Source organism: Pygocentrus nattereri, chromosome 14 (assembly GCF_015220715.1).
Source record: "Pygocentrus nattereri isolate fPygNat1 chromosome 14, fPygNat1.pri, whole genome shotgun sequence".
Lineage (NCBI taxonomy): Eukaryota > Metazoa > Chordata > Actinopteri > Characiformes > Serrasalmidae > Pygocentrus > Pygocentrus nattereri.
In genome coordinates this window covers 4,451,759-4,474,871 of record NC_051224.1, presented here as the reverse complement: position 1 = coordinate 4,474,871, position 23,113 = coordinate 4,451,759, and the positions used below count along the sequence as shown (strand labels likewise).

The 23,113-nt window shown below is 40.4% G+C and overlaps 1 protein-coding gene across 2 annotated transcripts in view; it reads right to left on the bottom strand.

Moving 5' to 3' along the window:
* Positions 1 to 23,113, bottom strand: part of LOC108412260 (ras-related protein Rab-37) — a 68,660-nt gene that overhangs the window by 34,061 nt on the left and 11,486 nt on the right. Inside the window, exons 1-2 of one of the 2 annotated variants that reach the window (XM_017684210.2) lie at positions 7,775 to 8,297; positions 4,718 to 4,828 (exon numbers count right to left, since the gene is read on the bottom strand). In XM_017684210.2, the coding sequence (XP_017539699.1) occupies positions 4,718 to 4,828; positions 7,775 to 7,882 (219 nt within the window). In that variant the 5' untranslated portion in view covers positions 7,883 to 8,297. Of the gene's footprint in view, positions 1 to 4,717; positions 4,829 to 7,774; positions 8,298 to 15,013; positions 15,125 to 23,113 lie in introns of those variants that run through there. The other variant, XM_037544789.1, reaches the window with a different exon arrangement.

Here is a 23,113-nt window from a genome sequence, read left to right as displayed (position 1 = left end):
CTGCTCAATTTGTCAGCCATCTTTTACCCCTTTAATGGAAAAAGAGCACCGTAGGACGACGGCTGAACAATTTGGGTGAAGTCTCTAATTGTGATCGTAATTGTGATCTAATTGTGGCTATTTTCTATAAATTGAGATCAAGCCCTGTTGTCTTGGCCAAAAGACCAGCATATCCACTTCTTTCAAACAGCTCATAAGGTCTGTGGTATCATTTCCCCAATGAAAACCTCTAAGCTTTAATAAAAACTGGAGCTCATGCGATTTGAAAATTACACTCTTTCAAACGCCAATCTGAAACATTGCCTATAACAACAGTTCATTTTCAGGCCTACATGGGAGCCACTGCTGACCGCATTTTATTCTCAGCACAGCAGTGACACTGACATGGTGGAGTGTGTCGCGATGCTGTGTATCTGGCACGGCAGCGCTGCTGGTAATTTTACAAACTCTCACTGATATTTACTCAATGTCACAGCTGAGTCTATTTAGGTACAAGGTACAAGGTAGGTGTAATAAACTGGCAACTCAGTGTATGTTCCAATGAAATATTGCAGGGATATGGCAAAACATAAGCAAACACTGGATACAATATTCATAATGATTATATTATGATTAACATGTTTTGGAACGTTGTCATTCTTTAGAGCAGCCATCAAGACCACTGACAGCTCATGTTGCTCATGGAGGTAAATATAAACATATGAAAAAAATTCAATATAAACATAAATGGTGTATATAACGTATATGATGTACATAAACATAGTGCTATGCTGGAGTGATGCTCCAATATGAGGACTGGAGAGGTCAATGTTCTATGCTGTGAACCCCTATGTGAAAATCATGCTGGATCTAGGGCAGTCTAATAAAGCTACTGCGCTGAATTCACTGAATTATACGTATACAGTAATGTATAACCTCACACCCAAAGAGCATTCACTGGCAGCGGTGTAGCGTGAGTGCGTCAGTGCCCTCAGGCACGCTGGTAATCATTTAGTTCAACTGAAACGTGAACGGGCATCAGTCTAGCCTTTTATGTCCCCACACTCAGAGGAGCCTGAAGTGGCCCATCCATTTGACACATTTGCCAGACAGTTTGCTGACATTTTGTGCTCTCTACCAGCTGATCCCACTTGTGGAAGCTACAGAGACCCGCATGGAAAGCAACAAGAACACAGTGACCCCTTCTGCAGCAACTTGCCTAACGTTAGACGAGCACAGGTGGGCGCCCTGGGAAAATCTAATATTGAGATACTTCAAAAAGTTTTTTACAATACACGATACATCATGATATTTATTATAATATCTGATGAGCTAAAACAGACAAAGAAGTTAAAAAATACTACCAAAACTATGAATCCAATGATTTGTATTTAACATTTCACACACTGTACAGCACTAAATTATGCTTTATCTAATTATGATCTCCTTTCATTAAAAAAAGCCCTTGGGAAGTGTTTTTAAGCACTGACTAGATCCACAATATACTCAGAAAAGCATGTTGTGACACAATTTATCGCAGTAACATTAAACAGTGTCATATTGCCCAGCCCTAGTACCTTGTACCTATGCTCACTGGCCATTTAGTCAGAAACACCAACCATACAAGTGCCCTTTGTAGGTTTACAGTTACTGACTGTAGCCCATCTGTCACTGTGCAATTTATCAAGCACCCTCTACCCTGTCCATTAAGGCTGCACGATAAATATCCGTTTTTTGTTATCGCGACATTAGTTTCCATGATAAAATGCATGCTTAACAGCTATGATGATAGAGCGAATTAAACAGTCTCACATGCAGCGCCAAAGTGACAATTACATTGGCAGGAATGTAGCGTCAGAAGATCAACAACTGCTGCTATGCACTGGGCTTGAATCATTCAGTATAACGGCCAGTTACAAAACGCACACGTGCACAGCTCAAAAGATAGAATATCTTGAACTACTAGCCTATAAAAATGCTTAAAACATGACTACTATTCCCATTCTCAGTGTATAGACAATACACAGACTGAATGGTAGTATGTATAAAGCAGTAATGGCCATCATAAAGAATTATGTATATTTATTTATGTACCCATGTAGGTGTATTTTTTTCCCCATATATGCCCATAAAAAGCCCAAAAATGGAAAGGGACCACTATAGGGCTACCGCTGATTAGATATTATTTTGGTGCTGGATCATTCGCAGCACAGCAGTGACACTGACAGGGTAGTGGCATTTTAGTGTGTGTTTTGTTGGTATGAGTCCATCAGGCAGAGCAGTGTTGCTGGGACTTCATCTCACTGTCACTGCTGGGCTGAGAAAATCTGCCAGCCAAAAATATCCAGCTGACAGTGGTCCTGCCGTCAGAAACCGATCACTGACAAAGGGCTAGAGGACAACTAACCAGGGTTCCTATTCTTTTTAGGAAATCATTTTCCAGGACATTCATGACAACAGATGATATCCTTAACCATGAATGAGATGCATAATTAAATGGTAGAGATATAAAGCCATTCAGAGTGGTTCGGTGTGAACTGCACTATTCTAGAGCAACTCTGAATTGTTCATAGCTGTGGAGACAGAACCAGACGTCTAAAATGTTGAAAGCCTCTAAAGCTACCTTACAGAAAGCTATTGCATGAAATCATTATTGATACGCTGCCTGTTACCCAAGGCATTGTTTTACGATGGTTTAGACAACGTTCTGTTGGAGGGGTACATGCAGGGTATCGTAAGGCAAAATAGTCCACACTGTTTTCAGATATTAGATTCACTGGTTGTTTGGGACAGTAAATGAAGTTGCTGTATTTGTGTCGCAGACGTGGCAAAACCTGGTTCCTATCACCACCACTGTAAAGACATTCAAGTCGGTAGGATTCTATACAACAGCACATTTCAGATGAAACCACACTGAATGACTCTGTTTACATTTCAAAGAGAATTATTAAGACATTGTGAAAAATCGGTGAAATTCCAACAATATAACCCCTAATGGGCCCTGGCGGACATCACCAATCACAATTTGATTTGCTAAAATATTAGAAAAGAGCACTACTGGAACATTACAGGAACAAGAAGCTGGTGTGTTTTAACGCTGCCTCACTCTACCAAGCGTTCTGACACAGCACCCAACTGTACGCGTGCAATATTGCAGTACTCTGAACCACAAACGGCATGAAAGGTATGAACAGACACTCAAACTGGGGACTGAAATAAGCCATCCTGATTTAACGCTGAAAGATTAATCATTTTTACATCAAAATCTTTGATATATTTGAAAAAGTGAAATTTTCAAAGAGTAAGAGCTGCAATTTCTACTATAGCCTTTTTTAAAGCAAGTTTAAAGTGGGAATTTTTTACCCAGATAACACAGAGCTTGTGCTGTGAACTGGGGACGTGCATTCTGACAAATGTTCATATTCTGCAGGAGTTCATGCACAGATATCTGATTAACTGCAGAGAAGGGGGAAAAATGATTTAGGCCAAAATGAATCTAATGATGTTCAGCTCTGCCTTATTTTTTTAGGCGACAGCACTGGTGTTGCACAAAAATGTAGCGTCATGCAGAGCAATCCACTTCAAAACAAGTTGGAGGAAGTTGATGGGGACTAGTCATCTTCTACAAGTGTTTTCCCCTCTTCAGTGGACGATGGGCCAACATGTTAGCTTGTCTGAGAAATAACCTTATATTTTAACCTTATCTGGATCCAACAGGCTTCTGGACCTAGCCTATTTAGTGATAAAATCAGTGCTTCATCTGCCTGCTCAGTCACATCCTTAACCATGTGTCCTTGGCAACGTGCCCACATTCAGGCACTCACGTTTCAGAGGAGCAAAGTACAAAATAGAGATTCACCAATTTACTGTGTAAAACAGTTAAAAACAGAACTGAGCTGTATACAGAGAAATCTGTGGCGTTTGCACATCAGCAGACAGCAGCTTTTCTGTCTCAAAACGGCGTAAATGTTGTTTTACGTCTGAATTTCTCAAGTTATTTGTGCATCGTGTTCACTCACACTGCACCTCTGAGCATCAGTTCAGTGAATATGAATTTCAGTGTGTTTTTTAGCTTGGCTGAAATGACGAGCCGCAAGACCCTGCTGTCGAGTGATACAGCTGAACGATGGAGGTGCTAGTGGACACAGAGGCCCGGCTAGAGGGCTGCTGTGCTAAAGGCTAAATTGAGGATAAAGGCTGTCATTAGGGGGAGAGTCTGGCAGTTTGGTTTTACTAACCGTGGAAAACTGGTATTTAAATTTCTAGGTTTTCTATGACACTGAGGAACAATATTGGTCATAGAAATGATGAGCTACAGTCTCTAACTGCCGAAGTCCAGCAACAGTGGGCTACAGTCAGTAACTGTATAAAACCTGTATAAATGAATTGCCCATATATGGTAGGTGTATCTGATAAAATGTCTAATGATTGTAGATGCAATATATCTAATAAACTGCTTGAGAGTGTATACACAGTTGTTTGGTTGCCCTCGTCAGATTACATGTTTTTTTTTTTTATGAAAATAAGTTAGCACATCCTCTACAAAGAACACATTTTTGCACATTTTAATGTACAATTACTGTTTATTTGCTAAATACAACATATTGGGGGAAAAAGTTTACTCCCTGTAGAGGATGAGGTAACTTATTTTCGCTTAGAAAAACATGCCAATCGAGCAGGGGTGTACAAACTGTTCGTGTGTTTGGTTGAACACCAGCTCTGACCACATCTTGCTCACCCTAAAGTCTATTCCCACGGTGGCAATGAAGTTGCCTCCCAGAAAGGCACCATCCTTAAAACGCACCAGGACGCAAGTCTTCCCTACAGCTGAGTCGCCCAGCAGCATCACCTGCAGGTGTCAGGGTCAGAGAGAGCCGTTAGGTCTACATTCATTTAACTCCCTCACAAAGTACATTTACAGGTCACTGTGAATCAGTTTAATGACAAACATTTAACCCATAGAAACAGCAGCGCTGTGGTTTTAAATACCACACGTCTATGCGTTGAGGTCATGGTCACGTGTTTAATCCACCGGAAGCTCTGGTGGCAAAATACACTGCAATTTCACAACTGCGTCAGTTAGCAGCATTGCATGCACTTCTTGTTTTTATGGTTGGTTTGTATTCTAGTAACAGCATCCTACAGAGTAGGGGTGGGGATATGATCATACTAAATTATATATGTGGTTAATTCTGTATAAATATCTTTACAGTGCACAAAAAAAAAAATCTGCATCATTTGGGCAGAGCAGCTGCCCTCTACATTGTGCAAAATTTCATACTGAACTGACCAATTGAAATGCTCCAAGCCTTCTTAGAATAAAATATCTTTACATTAACGCAAATTTAAAGTTAAGAATGTTTTGCCTTCTGTAAAGTTGCCCATTTTGTCAGTACTTAACGAAAACTGAGCAAATGCACGTTTCATTACGTTTCATTAGCCTAGTTTGGATTTGGTGAAGTGCAGTAAAATAGCCATTAATCATTATTTTGACTGCATTTTTTAAATGTAGCACTATTTATTTTTTAAATTTCCCTTGTTATTCAGGCAGCGGGGAAATTTCACCTCCACATTTAATCCATCTGTGAAGTAAAACACCACAGACACTAGGTAGCATTTGGGGGTTAGGTGTCTTGCTCAAGGAAACTTCAGTCACGTTCTGTCGGCTCTGGGGATCGAACCAATGACCTTCCGGTCACAGGGTCGGTCCCCTAACCTCCAGCCCATGACTGCCCCGCACTAGTGGGGCTTTTGTCTCCTCCAACTTATCAAATCTCAGAAAAACTGAATATTGCCATATAAACTGTGCATCATTAAAATGTTTTCCAATATCATGATTTTATACAGAACTGTTCTAAAGTCAGACCACCTTTCATTTCCAGTCATAACAGCCATTATGTGCTTATTATTCATTTTTCAAAATCCCAGTTTTCCCAGTTACCAAATTTAGACTCATCAGTTCACGAACCTTTACTCCCTAACTCAGACGTCCATGTTAAGTGTTCTGGTGCACGTTCATCTTTTTTTCTGTCTATTTCCTTTTCTAATTAAAAGTTTCTTGACAGCCACACATCCTTTCAGACCCACAGCGTTCAGCGTTCGTTCTCACAGCTGAAAGACAGACAGCAACACTTGTGGATTTTTTCAGATGTAAAGCAACACTGGACCTTGATTTTCTCCTTTCAGTGCTGTGTGTCTGATGGTCTACCAGGTCTTGCATGGTTGTTAGGAGTCCCATTTTCTCTGGCTGTATCTTCTAATCATCTTTTTCAACTCCAGTTCTGGAGGCTTGTGTTTTTTTCCCCACTTATTTTCTCACTTTCTTCATGCACGTAGCTTATCTTCTATCTGATCGATCAGAAATATCTCCGGAAAAAAACGAATATCTCGTGCTTTCTAGCAGTTTTGGCTGGAAATGAATGAAAAGTGATCTCTGTCTCTTCCGCAGTACTACGCTTCTGTCATATCACCCACCTCTACTACAGAGTCTGTTTGTTGTTATGCGTCAACGATTCTGCTGTTTCTCATGAAAATGTTAGAGTTGGCACAGATCCAATAACAAGCATCAGGCTAATATCAGCAGAAAAATGCAGATTAGATACTGGAGGGAAGATGAATCTGATCCAATCCTGTAACACATTAAGCTTTAAATTGCACACCTGTAATGTGTGATGTTATGATAGCTGCTTCCCACTGTGGAGTAGTTAGGTTAGATGCTCATCTTCAGCGAGGTGCTTGGATTAAAAACAGCTCCATTCAAAGCTTATTAGAAGGAATATCAGATTGTGATCGTATTGGCTAAGACTCAAGGTTTCAATATCAGTATTGGAAAGCAGAATGTGGCTCTCTAGAGAATTTAGATTGATCTTCCAAACGCAGTTCTGGTGTAGCTGCCATGCTGTTACCATAACAGGTTATGCATTAACTGAAGCTCAACAGCTCAGAGGGAATGTCAAGGAATCCCTCCCTGAGCAAATATTTACAGAAAGAGTTGAGCTTCAGTTCTAGACCAAAGGCGCTGTGCTGCAGCATGAATCACACAGGAAACACTCAAACTTTGTCTTCATCAGACACTCAAGTGCCTCTCTGAAGCAGGTAGAGCAAGAGTGATCACAGAATACGCACACTCTTAAAAAGACGGTCCTTCAAGGGTTCTTTAGTGAAGTGAGCGGTTCTTTTCGGGATGGCGATTTCAATACAGAACCGTTTGCATGCTTAAACGGTCCATTGCATGGTGAGATGGTTCTTCAGACTGATGGAGAATGTTTGTTTTTCCACATCACCCTTGTGAAAAAGGTTCTATACAGCACCCAAATTGGTTCTTCTGTTGACAGAATCTCAAACCCCTTTTTGGTGCTACATAGAACTATATCCAACACACGCTCCATCAACCTCACGATGCAGCTCACCAGCTAAGGATGAAATGGTTCAGCACAGAACTCATGGTTTCAAACAGAACCATTCCATGTACTAAAGAACCAGTGAGGAACCATCATATAACGTCCCTTCAACTCAAAATGCACAGAATATCTATGCAATGACCAGAAACCCACTTTATGCCTACTGTATATATATATATATCTGTATACTGTCTATAAAATGGGCAGTTGAGAATGTGGGTGTATAAGGTCTGAGAAAAGTGGGATCCCACGCTACAGGTCACTAAAACGGCTGTTGAAATACAGGTGTCATAATAATAAACATTAATAATAATAATAATAGAGAACGTGGGCTGTGAAAAATAATAAAAAACGATGATGATGATGATGATGATGATGATGATAACAATACAAACCTTGAAGGAAATGTCAAAATACTCATTAACTGAAGCGCATCGCTCCAGCACGTTTCTTGACGTTCCGTTTTTAACCTCCTGGTCCAGAGACGCCTGTCTCGAAGACATAGTGCCCGCAGCAGCCTGACCGCGTTCCCACAGCTCAAAGTCCGTCTGCCTCACTCCCTCCCTCACTCACTCACTCACATACCGCCGCTGAAACGCGTGGAAAAGCCCGAGTCTACGCGCTCTAACAGCTTCAGCCCTCCGTCTTCACAACTCGCCCCAGCGCTGTCTGAAGTGGCCGAGGAGACAAACTTGGGCAGCCGGTCTTTTTACTGGTTCTCCGACTCCTGTCTCCGCCTTGCCCCCATCCTCCGCTCCTCAGAAGCGGCGCTTGTCGCCGGTGCCCCGCTGAGTCTCTCACACTCACGCTCACAAAGCCGGGAGCCTCTGTAGAGGCGAAGCGGAGAGGAGCCGGGCACACAGGCAACAGGCGCTCTCCCCGGGCTCCGGGCAGCGTGGGGGCGCTCTGAGCGGCGGCCGGACAGAGGGAGGAGTCGGGAAACACGATGATTACCTTCAATAAACACTGATATGGCGAGCTGGAGGCGCAAACGCCTCTAGATTTTCTCAAACAGTTCGCTTCAGATATGCTTTCACAATAAGAGTCCTTATCAGAATAGCCCAACCAAAAGGAATGACCCTGTTAACAGCATTGACTGGACACTACAATATATATGAAGCTTTTCTTTAAATTGTATCGGGAAAATGTGTTCATTCCTCAAAACTGTCAAAAACCGGTGCACACAGTGACACCTGCTGGACAAAAAGACAAACAGCTGCTGTAAATCTGCTCCCTGGGTTCTCTTCTTAGAAAGGTTATCAGTAATGTAGCCAGGCTGTTTGCTGAAAAAGGTTCCACCTGACTAAACACCCATATGATGTTGCTCGTATTTACCTACCATACTGCTCACCAGCAAACCAACAAGTGTGTTTTGAATGCTGCTGTGCTGGTCAGCCGGCATGACCTTGCTGGGTGACCAGCTAACCAGCACTAGCCCAGCACTAGACCCGCATTGAATTCATCCTGGTCTAAGCTGTTTTTTTCTTTTTTTAGCTGGGTAGCATCCGTCCTTGAACTGTCCTTTCATAATCAAGCACCGGCGCAGTAGGCGTATCTCAAAGTAAAGGATGCGGAGACGTTGCTAGCACTGGTATACAAAGGCCCCGCGCGCACATATTCAAGGTATCACATCATGTCCTGCAGGACACGTTTAAATCTTAGATTTAAAAACATTCAGTCAATGTGACGTTTCATTATAAACTCCGGTGTCACGTCATCTCCCCACTCAAAGCTGTTTCTTTCTGTTTTTCTCAAGGTCTTAAAAGATAAGCCACTTCTTTTATTACTCTGGGGACACATCTGCTGGCCACATTCAAAGGATCGAGCACAACGAGGCATCCTTCGAGAAGCCTCGAGAAACGGAGACTTCCTCAGCTGCTTTCCGGAGATCGTCATCGCTGCAGAACCAAAAGTCCAGGGGGTTCAGCTGGATCCAGCTCCTCCCATGCTGTGTTTTAATTGGTCTGAGCTAGAGTGGAGCTGATAAGATGGACACTGAGTGTAGAAACAAGGCAGGGTGAGCTGATAAAGTGATAAAATTTAATATTAATTTTAGGTATGTTGAGTCATTTTTATTAGACGTATGGAATTGTGTGGCAGTATTACCAAATCGTTTTAAATGTAAAAAAAAGTCATTATAAAGTTTTTTTTTTATTATGATATTCCAGGATTTAGCTGATAAAACGCAGGTATGTGGGTTATTTTGACCTATGTGCATTCTAGTGTTTAAAAACATTCAGCGTTTCACATTTACGGCATTTGGCAGACGCTCTTATCCAGAGCGACTTACAGTTTGATCGTTTCACAGAGGTAGGTGAAGGTGGTGTTAGGAGTCTTGCCCAAGGACTCTTATTGGTGTAGTGTAGGGTGTTTTACTCAGGTGGGGATTGAACCCCAGTCTACAGCGTAGAAGGCAGAGGTGTTAACTATCCAACCACACAATTAGTTTTCAATTAGAACTCATCTATCATCAGTACACCAGAGATGTAGGCCTACAGAACGGACTTTGTACCGGAATGTGGAAAAAAAGCTTTTCAGGTTTTGACAAATGAGTGTGAACATCATGAATCATGAGCGATTATAAGGGCTGTATTGTGGTATTCAGGACGGAGCAGCATCGAGAAAAAAAGAACAAAAACACCAGCAACACCTGCAGGTTTCCCACAGAGAAAAACGCGACAGGGTAAACCAATGAAGTAAGTCGTAGGAGGAACATGTAAGTGACACATACTAGTTCAAAGAGCAATAGAAATGCAGTGATTTTAGACTAATGAAAAGAAGACATGGGCGGAGTTGGATCAGGTCTGGCTCCACCCTTTTGGACTTATGGTTCTGCAGCGAGTGATAGCAGTGGGGGGGGGGGGGGTTGTGTGTGTGTGTGTGTGTGTGTGTGTGTGTGTGTGTGTGTGTGTGTGTGTGTGTGTGTGTGTGTGTGTGTGTGCAGTATGGGTCTTTCTTGGCTTTGAGATACAGCTAGTGCTTCAAAGTAAGACGTGCTGTTTTTGTACAATGCTCTGGAGCTTCTTTTTCAGAGGGAACATCACTAGTAAGAATATGTTTTTTTTTTTAAGTAGCTTCTACCACCATCATTGTAAAGAAATCTGCGAATTCTCTACAGTGAACCAGTTCACATCACAGCAGCCTGAATGACTTTATTTTCATTGTTCCAGCCGGTCTGTAAAGCTTCTTACAGCCTGTTTAGTTTGGCGAATGGTGTTGGGTTCATTTCTGGCTGATTCCAGGTCGTTCAGCTGTTCTTCTGTCTCAGCTGCCGACTGAAAAGCTGCTCAGTGGTGACGAAAGTTTGGGAATTTAGTGTCGTCTCATCTTCAGAGTCGGACCAAATCGGCTGTCGGTCAAATGTGATCTTAGAAGTGTCCGTTTCCTGTTTGTGGCAAGGTAAGAAGTCAATTTCATGGTGAAATAACCGCCTGGTTACAACACTTCTCAACCAATCGGCTGCATGGCTGGAACTAACAGTTGTATAAAACCATATACTGTATGTATCAGGTTTCCTTATGGATTCTATATAGTTATTGAGTATCATGACCACTCTGTGTTAGACCATTTGGTCTAGCTACAGATACATTTGCACAAATCTGCTTATTGGGCCTCATTCACCAACTATTCTGAAGAATAAATCTCTTCTTATAACCCACTTCTGGGTTCTGACACAGATTCTGACATTCACCAATGTTTTCTTATTTGTGATTTGTTCTTAGGTAACAACAGAATGTACACGCACTGAAGAGCACAAATGTGAGAGTTCTGTGGTTTAAGAACACATCGGGACATGCACTTTTTCTCAGGACCTTTCTCAAGAACACATTTAAGAACAAACTTCGGAAGATATCGAAGAATAAGTTCTCAGCTTCTTTCTATGGAGGAAGGAAACATTCATGTCTTTAAACACAGCCAGACCTGTGAAGCAACTGGAATTGGTGCTTTTTAATTCTTTTTCTATAAAATCCTTCAAAACTGCTAAAAACCTCTAGCACAACCCCAAAAAGTCCATGTCAACCCTACTTTACTAAGACTTTGTCTCCCCCATCTGACAAAGGCTTTGAACAATGTCCATAGACTTATCAATGGTCCACAGAGGGTCTCAATCAGTCCAATTCTGCTCTTCCTTCAATAATCTTCAAGCAAAAAGATTGACCTATTCAGTCATTTCGCCACTGCTGGTTTTTTCATAAGATCTGCTGCTGGAAAAAAAAACAAGAAAATCCAATCATATTTGGCTACAGGCATGTACAAATCTAAACAGCCTTGTTTTTTTTCCCTCCTTGCTTCCTATAGCTTGTGAACTGAGTGGGCAGATGTTGCCACAGTCCTCCTTCTTGAAGGTCTTTCTCATTTTCACACAGCAGATCATCTCAGCAGTAATTCCAACAGCTGCTTACTGACTTGAAAGCTGATCTGTCCCCAAAACTGCACCACTTCTGTTTGCTAGAGATTTTAAAATGTAGAGGTGACGTTGAGTGAAACGAAGGGTAGCCAATATGATCATACTGTTAGTAATATGATGACTTTACAATAAATTAAAAATTATGCTTTTTTTAGTATATCATAAACACTAAAAGCAGTACAGTGTACACTCTTTCTTCAAAGGATCTTCAGTAAAGACAATGGTTCTTTATACAACCATGAACGCTCAAGGCACCCTTTGCATGCTTAAATGGTTGTTTGCATAGTGAAAACGTTCTTCAGATTGATGGTGAATGTGTTGTATGTGGTTCTATATGGAACCTTTTTAAAAATCGTTCTGCATAAGGGTTCTATATAAAGGGGTTCTGTTATTGTTACAATGTTAAGCTTGTAACAGTGTAAGCACCCTTTCTGGTGCTGTAGAACCATCAATCTGAAGATTTCACCATGCAAAGAATCTTTTAACCATGAAAAGGTTCTATATAGAACGTATAGTTCTAAATATCATTCCCTTTACTAAAGGACAGTTGAAGAACCAATGTAAGAGTGTAGAGTGTACACCAATCATGCACTGCCTGTAAATAATAACTGAACAAAAATGCCACGTTTTTTGAGAAGCCTTTTAAATGTGGCACTAATTTTGCTAAATTTTTACCATAAAAATGTGTTACAGTGTCATGATGCTGTATTTGACCATATCAGGGCTCAGTACCATTCGACTCCACTGAAATCCACTGAAATTATGAACAGAATGTGAAGAAATAAGAGTTTTGACTTTATCTTCAAAGATGTCTGTGTAGTAGAGATATCTCACGACGTTAGCATGCTGACCAGCGCTCCATGCCTCATAATACCACTTTGTACCTCAAGAGGTGATAGTGAGTCACTGTAGTGCCGAGTTCAACATGAGGATGCAGAAGTAGCACTGCTGCTCCCAGCAAGAAACCATACAAAAATAGTGGCATAAATAAAAGTGAAATAAGAGTTGACATTGGTGTTGCTTTCCACCGCTGGAGACGGGTCTTGGTGAGTGAAGGCAAAAGGTTTGATGCTGAGCTCGCAATGTTTCTTCTAGACTGGTAAGTCAACAGGGGAAGGAGTGAAGAGGGAGAAGGAGGTGTGGCTTTAACCAGAGATGAATGTAGGAAAAAGTATATTTAACGGAAAATTACCCTGAAATTTCAACAACCAAATATAATACAGTTTTTTTCAGTATTTAGTGTGTCACTTTTCGGGAGACTTGCTTTCAGTTTTTTCCAAGAAATATGCAGAGATATTTTTCCCCACCTCCAAAGTTCAGTCTTAGAAGTTGTTTTCTTTTTCTGTTTCTCACAATCCAAGTAATCCCAAACACATTCAGTGATGTTGAGGTCTGGACTCTGGGGTTGTCAGTCCATTGTTCTAAAATTAACTGCTTTTTTAGAGTTACACATCCTTTAGTGTTACAGTACTGTGTGAAAGTCTGAGGCACCGAAGACACATTTTCAAAATCTATTTATTTGTGTAGTTTGTGTTTATTTGCTGAGAAAAATGTTAATATTTGAATAAACAAAATGTATAGAATATTAATTAATAATGATTTTATATATATATATATATATATATATATATATATAATATATAGTGATTTTCTGGATGTTGGTGTGTTTGTGTGTTTGTTTACCCATCTCCAAGTCTCTCCTCGAGGAAGCCCAGTATTATATGTAGTTAAAAAGCAGCTCCTGGTTTGACCAATCAGTGCTCAGTAAATTGAGCTCATGATGTAATTGATGATATTAACGAGTGTCTGTGGCGGCTGTGAAGGTGTCAAAGAAAAATATGGACCCAAGAAATTCTTGTTACTTTTTATTGTTTTTCTGTTTATCTGAATTATGAATACGACTTTATTCTAATGTATATTGTGATAAACTCACTGCTGAGCTAAACTGTTTAAAAGTTTGCTTAGATGCCTAAAACTTTTCCCCTAATACACAGTACTGTATCCTCTCACAGTTGAAGAATGATCAGAAACACGTGGATTTTTTCAGATCTGAAGTGAAAGTGGAGCTTTATTTCTCAAATATGAAGTACTGTTTATCTGACATTGGTAGTTTCACTGGTCTACCAGGTCTTGCACAGTTGTTAAGAGTTTTTGAAGTTTTGAAATTTTGCCCTACGGAAGGGCATTATTTTATATCTGATCTGGTTAGTAACTTTTACTTAATGACAGCTTTCACTGTCATTTAAATGACGGGTGGTCTCTGCTCAGTACTGTATTTATATTACAGACAGGTCAAGTGCAGACGTTAATACTGTGCAAATGGAATATAATTTAGACAGCCAGTCACCAGTCTAGATTTTGGAACAAGCATGCTAATTGGCTCTCATTTCACACTGAAATTTGTTATCAATGTGCGATGGTATTGAAGTAATTCAGTTAGTACCATAAATGTACTACACTCTGACACCCAGCCCTACTCTCAGTTGGAATCATTACATCAGTTAACATGTTTTTTTATCACAGCACTTGATCTTCTTTCTAAAATAGCTGTTCCATCTCATGTCACATTGTCAAATTTTTGAAAAAGATCTTGAAACTAGAATAAACAAACAGTTATCGATTATATTCATAGCTGTTTTGGGGTACTCTCCTAAAAATTCTGGGTGACACCCATGTGCCCACGATCCAAAACAACATGCATGCGATCAAGCTGAGCTCAAATGGATGCCTCTGCAATTACAATCAGAGTCAGTAGTAGCCGTATCATTATCCTATTAGTGTAATCAGACACCAGCCTTACCTCAATCCTAAGCCCCCCTGGAGGTGCATAGTGTGTGTTATGAATATAAATTGAGGATGACTGGCATTTAAAGCAACCATAAAAGCCCCCACGGAGGCCTTCACTGGATTGTAGCAGTTGCTCAGTATTATTTTAAAGTTGTAAATCATGTGAGGGTGGCTTGATGTTGACGCCAACAAAGGGCTGTACGCATCATTATTCTGTTATGTACTTGATTTTTTGCACAGTGATTATACGCAACAGAGCTCAGCTCTTCATCCACGTATGCTCTCCCCTTTCAAAGAGAGCACTGGGAGCCAATGAAGGTCTCGCTGTTACCTCTGATGGAGCCAAGTTCTGCCTCATAGAGTGAAGTTGTGACGTCTAGTGGTGCTTGGCTTTGAGGGCAGCTCACCCAGTTCTGCTTCTGCCAGGATGGATACTCACTGTGAAGCCAATGCCAACAGTAGCGGAGAAGGAGCCAGGGATGAATTTGCCTTGGTCAAACTGCACCAGTAGGGAGGTCTTCCCAACTCCACTGTCTCCTACCAGTATGGTCTGCAATGGACAAAGATAAACCAATCAAATGAATAATACCATATATGCCTGAAGGCAGCTCTCAGGCATCTGCATATATCTGATAGAACTACACACGATGTCTGTAAAGGATTTGTTAGGGTCAGAATAGTCAGCTCATCAGTTAATATCCTGAAGCAGTGTTCTGGTAATAGACATTTCGGCACTGGAATCATCATGCAGGTAGACTATAGATCAGTCGGAGCTCTATATGGTACAGCAAAATGTGAAATTTTTAATTAGTCTATTTTGCTTTTTGATCTAGAGAAAATTGGGTTTTTTACTTTAAATGTCGACTGCCTTAGCCTCCTTTTTTCCTTTAAGGAAATGAGCAAAAACAAAATATTTGGTGGCAGAAATGAAAAAAAAAGGTTTACAACTGTCTCTGTGTTGCGTTAGTAAGAGAAAATAACAAAATACTATATTTTATCAAACACGTGTTCAATGATTACCCTAAAATACTTAAGCCAAAAAGTACACAGATAACAGCTGATAAAAAGAAAAGTTAGGGAGAGACACTACTTTCAGATTTAGACGCAAATCTTGAAACTTTGGCGACTTCAGTTGGAACATGTTGGCTATCTGGCTTCTTGTTATGTTCCCCAGCTTAAAAAAGAAAACAAATCATTTTAAAACAGCTCACTCCTAAAAGAAATCACCTCTAAGCAGCTGCAGTTTTTATTAGTACCCCTCACCAAGATACATGATCAGCAGGGGCCTTTTTTAATCGGAAAAACCCCTCTAGAGACTGCAAACCAGCGTTTGTCAAACAAATGGCATATTTCTCTCTCTCTCTCTCTCTCTCTCTCTCTCTCTCTCTGCCCCTCTCCTTCACCCATGCCAGAGGCTCCTCAGATAAGCATCTCTACCCCATCAAACCGGGTCACGCCTTGACTCCGTGGGGTACAGAGGCCTTACGTGGGCGTCATCCGTCTCCCGTTGCCATGGTTATCCCATCTACAGTTGGCCCTGGCGGCTGGCTGTGGGGCTGCAGACGCACATGTCGCCCTTTTGTTGACATTTTTCACCTCCAGCCAGTCACAGTCTTATCTGCCACATCCGAAACGCATCCTGCTCTCCACACTACTCAACATGCTCTCAGAGCTCAGAGCCGAAAACTCCTCTAATCCTCATGCAGAGTAGGCGTTTCATTGCTTTGGTCTCTCTCTCTCTCTCTCTCTCTCTCTCTCTCTCAGCTCACGCAGAGATGATGTTATTTCTGGCATCTCTTCCGTTTTGTAGCATGTCACTATGGGTGCATTTTATGGATATTTGATGTGGCAGGAAGGAGTGTCAGAAATAAGAGCATTGTCTGGAGTGGTGTCATAAAAGTACCTTCAAGGCTGATAGGTATACCACAAAGCAGTAAACGGCAGGACTTAGCCTATTAGCTCTATATATACCTATAAGCTCCTCAGAAGCACCTTCACCGTGTAATACGAGAACTGAGATGGGTCCCAAGCTCCTTGTGGTTGCAGGAGTCCACCATGAGACCACAGGCAACCAAACTCAATTACTTTTTCATATCGGCCTCATCTAACTTTAATACCATTTAAAACCCTCATCACTCACTTAGCAGGTGAAAGAGAACACAGGATGAAACCACTGAGTGGTGGAGGGGGAGAAACAGTGGATGGTTGCCATAGCAGCACATCACAGTTTCCAGGCAAGACCTCCAGCGCAGGGATTTCTTAATTTCAGCTCTCCATCACGTAAACGTGACAAACAAGCTCACGTGAGCAGCGGATGATGGGAACCGTTACCCTTGTCTGCGGTCTCCTACACAAATTTCAGCTTCAGCTAATGAACATCCGTCTCCTGTGTGATCCTAGCAGAACTAAAGAGTCCACATACAATGACATTGTTTTAAAAGCTGTAGGGAAGTAAATGGAGATGCTTACAGAAGAATTAATGTACATTTTCCTTTACAGTGCTCTGAAATATAAGGACTAAATGGTTCTTGGTTTGGCTGTATAGTTCCAGAACAAAGCATTCATTGGAAGGGAACCTTTACCTAGGAAGCAAGCGATGTTTCCAAACCTAATCTTTAGCATATGATTGAATGCATTTTCACTGTTAAAATACTGTAAAATTTAATGTTACTTTTTTTAAAAAGGTTAAACACATGTAAATAAACTGTACACATATTTCATTTTAACGCTGCTGTTGTTAACTTACAAAAATAATTTGTGCATTTACAAAAACAAATGATCACCTTTATCTCACAGCATTTATTGAGTTTATTTGAATACTTGTTACTGTTTTTATTATGGGGAAAAAAAACTAAGTCAGAATAACTAGTTGAACTAGTGAAAGTGATGAATTACAGTAAAAGGCAGTATTTCTAGGACATTAAATGACTGTCGTAGGAAAACATAGTTTTACTGTTAATGAACAGGTTTTGTTTTGCACCCCTGCTGACAGACTTCTTACTATTTTAATAGTTTTTACAGTGTAAGGGATGCACCAATGCTGCCATTGTGGGCCGATGCCAGCATTGAATGTTTTTCATGTGTGTATCTGCCACTGCAGATGCACATTTGAGCCAGTGAAAAAACATATTTCAACCGTTTAACCCTTTTTGGATTAGCAGTTATTTCTATTTTATTCAGTTTTCTATTTTATTATGCACAGCCTTTTACATTAAAAAAACAAAAATGCTTTATTTACAAGACCCCATATATTCTAAATACAAAGCATCAAACAATGCCATACCATGCTTAGATTTTTCCCCAAAAAAGTTTGTGAAATACCACCTGGTGTTCAGGGGTCCCATGGCAGTCGTGGGCTGGAGGTTAGGGAACCGGCCCTGTGAGTGGAAGGTCGCCAGTTTGATCCCCAGAGCCAACAGTACGTGACTAAGGTGTTCTTGAGCAAGACACCTAACCTCCAACTGCTCCCCGGCGCTGAGGATAGGGCTGCCCACCGCTCCTGGCAAGTGTGCTCACTGCCCCCTAGTGTGTGTGTGCGCTCAGTGGTGTGAATGTGGTGTTTCACTTCACGGATGGGTTAAATGCAGAGGTGAAATTTCCCCGTTGTGACCCTAAAAAGGGTCACTTAATGTTGGCTTGCTAATCTAGTGTTGGCTGGCTGCTCACTTTTGTAAATGCTCTGTTTTAGTTTGGCAACACGGTCTTTCTCACATTAACTGAGATCCTCTTTTATCTTTGGTTTGAGAACCAAAATTTGTGCGAGTTTTCATATTTACAAATATGTTACAGCACATTGTCAAGTTCCTGGGCATAGTTACAGTTTCTGCACGCTTCAAATATGGTTATTCAAGAGTTCTTTAGTAAAGAAAATGGTTCTAAATAGGACCATTAACACTCAAAGAACCCTTGGCACGATTAAACGGTTCTTGCCATCGTGAAATTGTTCTTCAGATTGATATGGAATGTGCTGTAGATGGTCCTATATGTAACCTTATTGAAAAGGGTTCTATACAGAACCAAAAAAGGCTCTATTTTTAGAAGCTTGACATCATAACAGTAGAAGACCCATTTTCAGCGCTATATAGAAGCCTTTTCAAAAAGGTTACATATAGAACCATCTACAAACTGAGTGAACTTATTGTCCTAGAAAGGTTAGAAAACATGGTTGGAGTCACAGGGACGGCCCTATCATGGTTCAAATCTTACCTAACAGAACGTTATCAGTTCGTCAGTGTAAACAATTTATCTTCCAATTATTCAAAAGTAAGATTTGGAGTTCCACAAGGCTCTGTTTTAGGACCATTATTATTTACACTATACATGTTACCGTTAGGCACAGTTATAAGTAACCATGGCATTAACTTTCACTGTTACACAGACGATACGCACCTGTACATATCAGCCAAGCCTGATGACAAATACAGATTAAAGAAAATAGAGGACTGTGCAAAAGATGTGAAATGCTGGATGTTACGTAACTTCCTCCTACTAAACAGTAACAAAATAGAAGTTCTCCTTCTGGGTCCAAAATTAACAAGAAATACACTACCAGATTTAATCTTAAATCTCGCCGACTTTCCAGTCATACCTGGCTCAGCAGCAAAAAATCTTGGTGTCATAATTGATTCAGATTTATCATTCGATCAACACATAGGCAGCATCACTAGGACAGCTTTTCTACATCTTCACAACATCCCTGTGTGATCCCTAGTACATGCCTTTATTACTTCTAGGCTAGACTACTGTAACGCGCTACTGTCAGGATGCACAAGCAGGAATCTAAGCAAACCTCATCTAGTCCAAAACGCCGCAGCCAGGGTCCTCACTAAAACTAGAAAATTTGATCATATTAGTCCAGTGCTATCATCACTTCATTGGCTGCCTATTAAATTCCGCGTTGGTTATAAAATTCTTTTATTGACGTATAAAGCCCTACATGGGCTCGCTCCTGAGTACCTACAAGACCTTATTTCTTATTACGAGCCATCACAAATACTCAGAACCCAGAGTGCTGGCTTATTATTAGTTCCTAGAATTCCTAAGGCTGCAGCTGGGGGAAGAGCTTTTTCTTATAAAGCCCCCAAACTCTGGAATGATCTTCCAGAAACTGTTCGGGACTCAGACACAGTCTCAATCTTTAAATCTAGGCTGAAAACTCGCCTGTTCAGTTTAGCTTTTGGTAGTTAATGTTCCCCCTTAGATAAAGGCGGCAGATCCATGAGTCCATGGACACAGGGAATTATAGTAAACTGAGACGCTGTCGTCCTGCTGCTCGCACGCGGTCACTCAGGTTTGTGGACGGTGGAAAGGAGGGATGCCAAACTCATTAGCCACACTCTGGAAATGTTTAAATTCCCTGCTTTACATACAAACAGAATACAACTAATAAAACAGAATAAAACTAATTCCCTCTCCCTGCCTTTTTTCCAAGTATACGACCGCCCACATGTCTGGCTGGACACTGAAGGACGACTGACTGTTGAGCTCTCCTTCTGCCCACTTCAGACCAGCTGCCCACACCCCAGCTACCGTCACCTGCCTTGGACTAGCTGCCTGGAAAATTACATTGATGTTTTCATGGACTCCTAGCTATTACTACTACTAATACTACAACTATTAATATTAGTAGTATAATCATTTGTAGGTAGTCTGACCAGAGGAGGACGGGTCCCCCCTTGTGAGCCTTGGTTCCTCCCAAGGTTTCTTCCTCAGCTCTTTGCCACTGTCACCCCTGGCTTGCTCATCTGGGGCTTTTACATTCTTGTTAAAACTTTGTCGCTACTGCAATTCTGAGAAGCTGCTTTGTGACAACATCAGTTGTAAAAAGCATTATACAAATAAATTTGATTTGATTTGAACTAGTTTGCTACAGTGCCACCCAGAGACAGACCAGAGATGCATCACTAGTTGCTTAAGAATCGCAATGACAGGATGTGGCTGATTGTGGGTGAAGCAGGTTAAACTACAACCTCTCCCTGACTTTATATGTCCTAATGGGCAACATGATGTCATAAGACGTTTATGTTCAGGGAACATAAAACATAAACGTGCCTAGCATGAAAATAATGTTGCGCCACAGATTCTTTTCTTTAAAGTTCAAGGGAACACAGCACAATATATTCAAAATGTTTGAATGATAGTAAAATTGGCATTATGAAAATATCCACCAAAGTGCAAATGGAAAACTGACTGAAATGAAAACTATTCAACAAGACTGAAATGAAAACTATATAAAATAAAAGCTAAACAGGGGTTTACACATGCTGGAGGTGTTGTAGACCCTGCTGTGCTCATAGCTCACTAAACACATTATCCAGCTATATGGTGGCATTTTAAAGAAGGGTCTTTCTCATTTGCTGCATGAGCATCCAGGGAATACTGGTATGGCTGAAGGAACAAACAAGTGGGTGGACACACAAACAAACAGGCAGACAACAGGCAGACAGATGCACTAACTTGATAATTCCGTTATACAGGCTATGGATCAGCCTTGTAACTGGCGAGGATACTGCTAATATAAGAGCTACCTAAGCCTAGAACTGCAGCTATTCAAATGTTTTGCATAATATCTGCCCACAAGAGCAAGATTAACCTACTTAAAAAGAAAACATGGGTTTAGGCTCAGCTGTAAGTTGAGTTGAGAACTGTAAATCAAATCAATCAGTAAAGCACAGTTGAACTAAAATTGGAACTATTTGACTGTAAAGGTAAAATATACACACATATACACACACACAGATTTTCCAAACCGCTTATTCTTTAGGGTCACGGGGGTGCTGGAGTCTTGGAATAACAGCAAAACAGTTTGACCAAGGACATAAATACCTTTGCATATGATTGCGAATGTGTTAAACTTGTACATTTCACTCCCTATTTAGTTTAGTCCCTCCCACTAACACTGACGTTATAAGAAGTGCTTCAGTCTGGACTGATATTTTTATTTAAGCTGAATACAGGGCAGCCAGTCAGAAGATCATTTATATGTCAGTCTTATAGACACAACAATAAAAACAGCCGGTTTAATTCTAAGGTTGAAAGAAATTGGAAAGGAATACTTACAACACCATTTCCAGAAAGTTTGCATGCTGTGCAATATGAATGCAGATAATTTGAACCCTATTGAAACTGAAATTGTAAATGAAAATAGTAGAAAGACAACATATCAAATGTTGAAACTTTGAGAAATGAGAAATTTAATTTATATATATATATATATATATATATATATATATATATATATATATGGAATTTCGCATTTAAAAAAAAATGGGACAGGAGCAAGAAAGTTGCGTAATGCTGCTAAAGTTGCATAATGCGGAAAAACAGGTCCGTAACATCATTGAATCTTTTAGAAGTAAAGATTTCACTCTGTGAAAGACTGCAACAGCAAATATGGCAAGAATTATATAATAATAATAATAATAATAATAAGATAGCAAATACCTTGGGGATTTCATCATCTACAATATGTAATATCACTAAAAGATTTAGAGAATCCAGAGAAATCTCTGTATACAAGTGACACTGCCGAAAACCAGTATTAGCTGGCTGTGATCTTCAATCCCCTTCGAAGGCACTGCATTAAAAATAGACACAATTCTGTAGTGGAAATCATTGCATGGGCTCAGGAACACTGCTAAAACCATCTGTGAACACAGTCTGTCACTGCATCTGCCAATGTAAGTGAGAACTCTGCAAAGAAGAAACCATAAATATGATCCAGAAATGCTGCCACCTTCTCTGGGCCCAAGCTCATTTAAGAGGCAAAGGGAAAAAATGTTATAAATGTTATAAAACATTATAAATTCTTTCTGGTAATCATCGACACCGCATCCTCTGGGCTAAAGAGGAGAGAGACCATCCAACTTGTTATCAACACACAGTTCAATGGCTAGCAAAAGCCTGTGATGGTATAGGGGTGCATTAGTGCACATGGCATGGGTGACATTTACATATGTAAAGGCATCATTAATGCTGAATGATATATACAGTTTTTGGAGCCACATATGCTGCCATCCAGACGACGTCTTTTTCAGGGAAGGCTTTGCTTATTTAAGCAAGACAATGACACAGCACTATCTGCATATATTACAACAGCATGTGTAATATGATGAAACACAGTGGTAAACACGCCCCGCCCCAACTTTTTTAGAAATATTACTCAAAGAAGAAGAGCACTTCTCTGTTTCTCCACATTTGATATGTTGTCTTTGTACTATTTTCTATTAAATATACAATTTACATGATTTGTATATCATTGCATTCTACTTTTAATCAAATTTGAAATATTTTAAGGTTAGAAGGGTTAAAAAAAGATCAATCAATAAATAAAAAAAATACATGTAATAAATAAATAATAAACAAACAAAGGTATAAAATGGGCCTTTAAAATGTTAAGAAAAGGTTCTTCACACTCACACAGCTCATGTCTAAAAACAGTTCTTTAAGGGAGCTAAAGATGATTCTTCTATGGCATTGCTCCAAGGAACCACGATCTGGCACCTTTATCGTCAACAGTATACTTGCTGCGACCTCTTTC